The 6,328-nt window shown below is 31.5% G+C and overlaps 1 protein-coding gene across 1 annotated transcript; it reads right to left on the bottom strand.

Moving 5' to 3' along the window:
- Positions 1–4,692: 4,692 nt before the first annotated feature.
- Positions 4,693–5,808, bottom strand: LOC120121615 (receptor-like protein 44). Its single transcript, XM_039140939.1, has one exon. The coding sequence runs from the start codon at positions 5,755–5,757 to the stop codon at positions 4,954–4,956; it is 804 nt and encodes a 267-aa protein (XP_038996870.1). The 5' UTR covers positions 5,758–5,808; the 3' UTR covers positions 4,693–4,953.
- Positions 5,809–6,328: the final 520 nt, after the last annotated feature.

Raw genomic sequence — 6,328 nt, forward strand, 5'->3', positions numbered from 1 at the left:
AGATAACAGCTAGGGATAGTAGTAAACCATATCAATAATAGCTTAAAATCTCTAAAAGAGACAAGTATCATAAAACTAGTCTTTGTGTGACACTCGGGAAATAGTTAGGAAACCTAAGTTACTTTATCAATATGACCATTGTCTTCTTTGTTAGAATGTCTAAGTATATACAAGTTAGTGCCAATGCACTTTAGATGCCAGTTGGCTGCAGATGCTTCAAGACTTGATAGAGTAAGTTGGCGGGGTGTACATTTCTGATGCAACTCAGGATCTCACTCTAGATATCCTAGGGTAACTTAGTTAGGCTAGGGGGTGTGTGAGCTCCGAGATGTAGAACTCTCAGTTGCACCATGATGCCTACCATAGCTTGTGTGTTGCATAGTAGTGTCAGTGTTGCATTAAGAGAATTCGTAATAGAGTTAGTGTTGCATTCAAATGATGCACAACAGAGTTAGTGTTGTATTCAGATAATACACAACAAATTAGTGTTGCATTTATATAAAGCACAACAGAGTCAATATCACATTTAGATAATGCACAACAATTATAATCATTAGGGTTAGAGACCCTTTATAGTTGTACTCATGGCGAAGCCCTTAGCAAATGATTAAGGGAAGCGTGAGACATCCTACCTCAGTGATAGAATAATTCAACCTTAAGTAGGTAGCACTTGATCTAGATCATTCATGCACCTATTGCTTAACACCATGTCTTTAGCATGCTTATGTTTATGGAACTCATAATGCTGCTCTAGATTAGGGATTATACTACTGGGCTTTATAAGCTCAGCCTTATGATATTTTCAGTTGGTAGGTCACTAGCTTGAGTAGTTCGTGGAGCACCGTCACAGCAGGACTTCCAACATCTTCTTCAGAGTACTGTACCGTAGCTTTAGTGGGCATATGTATTCATATAACCTTACCCATGTATTCATATTTGTAATTCATATTTTGTACTATTTTGATTTTAAATTATGTGTCACAGAGCTCTGATTTTTATAGTGTTTTTTGTAACTCTTATTCATGTTTATTATGATACCATTTAGATTATTTGAAAAAAAAAACGAATAGGTTTTGAAAATCAAGGGATGCCTCAATGGCTCAATGTGACACTTTAGGCTTCATCTATTGAGGTCGATAACGAAGCTTCTACTGGTGCTTGGGGGTGGTCGTTATTGGTTTTAGTAAATCGACATCCTTTTTAAATTTTGCATACATAGTGGATTTTAACATAAATAAAATTTTGAACTCAAAAATTCAAATTCTAAAATAATAGGTACCAATTCTGGGCGCCGTAGGGTGTTAATACTTCTCCACGCGTAAATGTATTCCCGAACCTGATTTCTGATTTCGCATAACAAAACTAGGTAGTTTTGATCAAATAAAATATTTTATTAAAATTATCTGATTTTTGTTGTTCCAATTAAACCTTAAAATGATTTGTGACAACTCCTCATTTTTTCATAAACCATTTTCAAAATCATCGATAATCGGTTTTCCACATAAAATTCGGTCATCACAATACATTTAATCTAATATGTTGCACTTGGTTTAAAGTTTAAACATAATAAAGTATATATTTAATTCAATTTTAATTACAACTGTGGTCTAATGAATTGTATACTTTATCTAATGAATATTACAATTAATCGTCTAATAAATTATATATTTAATCTAATGAATTGCTCGAATTGATATTACACTTATAAGTACTTATCAGGTTTAATTAATATAATTATTAACTTAATCAAATAAATTATATAATTAACACACGTTTATTGGTTGAATTGAATCAATGTAAATATGAAAATAATCAAATTAAGTTTACTGATTTCAATTTACGTTTTTCTATTAACCTAGGATAATTATAAGTAGTAGTATTTGTTCTAAAAACTCTCAATCATTTGACAATAAATACTTAAATATCATGTAGTTGCTAGTGTTTGAACTTGAAACCTCTAATGATAACAATCATTCATTTAACCACTAAAGTCGCTTGGATCATGCTATTTAGACCTGACAAAATTGACCCGAACCTGATTACCCGAACTAATTTATCCGAATCGAGACCCGAACATGATGGCCAAAATTTGACCTGAAACCCAAAAAAATCGATTTGATACGAAACCGACTCAAATTTTAGCGAAACTAAAAGTAACCCGAACTGAACCAAAATGACCCAAATTTTAGCCAAACCAGAAATAACTTGAACCAAAAGTAACTCGAATTTTATTAACTAAATCCGATTAGAACCGAATATTGACCCGTTTTTAACCCGGTGATTGATTTAATATAAAAATACTATAATATCATATTAAATTGGTTTTCAATTTATTTAAATCAAATTATGAATTATTAATGAGTTAATTGCCTCACATGTCCCCAATCTATGACCCTCATTTCAAGTTAGTCCATAAACATTTAAACATCTCAATTTCATCCTTAAACTATGACTATTATTCTAAATTAGTCCTCAAACTTTTGAACATTTCATTTTAATCCCCACGCTATGATCTTATCCTAAATTGGTCCCCAAACTTTTTGAATATTTCAATTTTATCCCAAATTATTTGTATATACTAATCACGTCTCTTGTTAATAGAACCATTAGCAAGTTATATTATTATATGTTTGAAAAAAATAAAATTTAGGTTAAACTATGGTTGAAATAGATTACATATTTGGATGTATTTGGGGATGAAATTGAAAGAACTAAAAGTTAGGGGCCAATTTAGAATGAGATTCATAGTTTGGGGATGAAATTTGAATGCTCAAAGTTTAAGGGCTAATTTAGAATGAGAGTCATGGTTTAAGGATGAAATTGAAATATTTAAAAGTTTTAAAATGAGAGTCATAATTTAGAGACATTTGATGCAATTGACTCATAAGTAATTTAATATTTTACTTTGCAACTACTAAAATAACTTTCCAAAACTATTAAATTAATTTACAAATTATTTTAATTCTTTTGTATATGAAAAATATAGTTATTTAAATTTAATATAAAAATAACTTATTTTTATACTACACAAATAAATTATTTGTAGGGTATAAAGATATCTATTTTTTTAATTTAAAATTTAAATATTATCGATGATATAATAATATAATACATTTATAAATATATTTAAAATTATATTTATTCATACATAAATGGTATATTATTATTACTTTTAAGTTTAATAAAAATATTATATTTATAATTAAACGTTAAGTATCTAGTTTAAATTTTTAAATAAATAATATAATTTATAATTTTATTTTTTAATTAAATAGGTCTTACCATAAACTTCTTAGTCTGGATCAATAAAAAATATCACAAATCTAACATATCTTATATGTCGAGTTTGACTTAAATTATAATCCGTAAATGATAATTGAATTTGAATGAAATTGAACATAAATGATAAGATTTAAAAAACACACATATTTTACAAAAATATATCAATAATTCTATACATACTTGATTTAACTTATACCCAACTCAATATGAATTGACCTGAAGATATAAAGTTTACCAAAACCGAAAATAATTGATTAGATAATGATCCACCTTGAAAATCAACCGATCCGATTTGATCCTACCCAAAAACAACCGATTTGATATTGATCTGGTCTGATCTGATATTCGAATCGACCCGACTTTCTATAGACACAAATAAAATCGAAACTCGAAATGATACAACCCAACCCGAATTAAGTCTAAATTGAAATTACCTAAACTGAACATGATCCAAATGACCCGTTTGCTACCTCTAGTGCTATTGATCTCAATTTACACGTATATATTATCGTCACTTAATTATTAATTAAAGTAAAATATGTATATTATAGTTAATGATATATATATGTTAGCATTTATTATCACATAATTGAGTCTTTAAATAAATATTACATTGTATTTACCTTAGATTTATAAAAAGAATATAATTACATTACATAATTTATATATAATTAATACAACTATAATATGTATAAAATTACAACAAATAAAAAAATAGAAATAAATTATAATGTTTATATAAGAAAATAGAGAATAAATATTAAAAAAATATAATTCATATAAAGTAAAATATTTAGTATATAAAAATGAAATTATAACAAAATTAAATTTATAAGTATGATTCCAATGATATTGACGAAAATGTGGCGAATTAATTGTGTTTTGGATACTTCCCTCGATGAAAAACATTCCCCACCCCCCACCCCCAAGAAAAAACTAATAAAAGAATCCAAAGAAAGGGGTAAGGAAATCAAAGTGTGTTGAACTCAAAAAAACTCGACTTTCTTTTAGATGCAACGGTGAAAGAGTGGAAACTAAGCAGGAAACCGTGGAGAATATTGGGTTCGAGTCTTCGAAAGACTTAAATTTTAATTGAAAGAAGTAGCCAAATTTTACACATAGGAGGCATGTGATAAAAAGCTCGCGCTGGTCTCCCAACATGCACCACCAGCTCACATTAACAAACCCACGAGAAACCCCGAGTTGTTAAAGTGCATTTTTTTTTTAATAAATGCAACCGTGTTTCAGTCCTCAGTATTTTTCAAGCACCTTGGTCCCCCCAATTTCTTTCTTCTTTATCTATACTTTTCTTCTTTTCTTTTCTAATGTCATTGCCACCCACAAGCATAATTCAACCGTGCAGTTCCATCAAACCATGCACTCCATGGATAAAAAAGATCAAGATTGAAATTTGAAAACGAACAGGCCCATGCTTGAATTACTCCATACACGTTAATGAAAATCAAATACCACAGAAAATCTCCCAAAAGAAGAAAACTAACAAAAAAAAAAAAAGAATCTCTCCCCCAAAAAAACTCGTCAAAAGTGATTAGCCCAAAATCCTCACCGAAATTGAGAAAGGAAGAAGAATTATAACATACCTGGGATTATCAATCTTTCAATATTAGCTCAGCAATCTTCAATGGCGTGTTAAATCAAATATGGAAGTTTTTAATAATCAGGCATGAACTGACTCATCTTGCCTTCTTCATCTGCCGTCTTTTCCTCTGTAATTTTTAACCAAATACAAACCCCAGTAAAGCTAAGCACCAAACTAGCAAGTCCACTTCCCAATCCGATTCCAACAATGGCCAAAACAGACAAGCCTTTGCTTTTCATAGGTGGTAAAGGGTACCCATAAAGACCCTTGTTTCCTTGAAAAGAAGTAGAATTGAACCTCGGCAAGTTCCCACTTCTGTTCCCTAAGGAAGCTGGTATCGGCCCTGAAAGCCTGTTGTTAGAGACATCAAAAGCTGACAAGCGTGCCAGAAGGCCTAATTCTTGAGGGATCTGACCCGTAAGCAAATTTTCGTGAAGATCAATGACGTTTAAATAAGCACACAACGTAAGCTGCTGAGGGATCTCTCCTTGTAAACGATTTGATGAAAGGTTTAAGACGGCCAGGTTGACCAGGTATTGTAAATCTTGAGGGATGGGGCCTGATATAGAGTTTGAAGACAAGTCAAGCGACTGAAGATTGGTACAATTGGAGAGAAAAGGCGAGATGGAACCTTGGAGGGAGAGGCTGGTAAGGGAAAGCTTGTAGATTCGACCGTTGTTACAAGTGGCACCAGGGAGATAAGAAGTGAAACCGCTGCAAGGGTTTGCGAAGGTGGATTTGGTCCCGTTTCGCAGGTTGTTTAAAGGGTCTTTCAAAGTTTGGCTTAACTGAGTTAAACAAGTCTCGTCGTTGGGATCTGGTGTGGCCAATGGAAGTGATACACAGGTTAGCAGGAAGAAAATTAAGACATCCATTAATGAAAGGAATTGGTCTTTGATGAGCTTGGCCTTGGCTATGAAGATGAAACGTTAATAAGCAAGAGAGGAAATGGTGGTGGGGTAAAAGGGGGTGGACTTCAAGAAGACGGGATTTGGTGAAAGAGTGTTTAATGAAATTGAAAGCTAAACAGAGAGCCCTAGGAGTAATGGAAATCTGGCTTCACATCCATTAATGAAAGGAATTGGTCTTTGATGAGCTTGGCCTTGGCTATGAAGATGAAACGTTAATAAAGCAAGGACAGAGAGGAAATGGTGGTGGGGTAAAAGGGGGTGGACTTCAAGAAGACGGGATTTGGTGAAAGAGTGTTTAATGAAATTGAAAGCTAAACAGAGAGCCCTAGGAGTAATGGAAATCTGGCTTCATTATTCATATACACCTTTACTTTTAATTATATATAAAAATAACAATATCAATGAGAAATGGAGTGTTATTTTTAAAGATTTTGATTTTGAATTTATGTTAATTCATTATTAATCAATTAAAATTTTCTAAATAGTACTACCTTATAGATTAATAAAAGAACCAGATAATCAAGTTGGAAATCCT

The sequence above is a fragment of the Hibiscus syriacus genome, unplaced genomic scaffold (genome assembly GCF_006381635.1).
Source record: "Hibiscus syriacus cultivar Baekdansim isolate YM2019G1 unplaced genomic scaffold, ASM638163v2 tig00110377_pilon, whole genome shotgun sequence".
Lineage (NCBI taxonomy): Eukaryota > Viridiplantae > Streptophyta > Magnoliopsida > Malvales > Malvaceae > Hibiscus > Hibiscus syriacus.

Bases quoted from the DNA above. Each gene is read 5' to 3' on its own strand.
- LOC120121615 (XM_039140939.1), bottom strand. From the start codon at position 5,757: ATGGATGTCTTAATTTTCTTCCTGCTAACCTGTGTATCACTTCCATTG.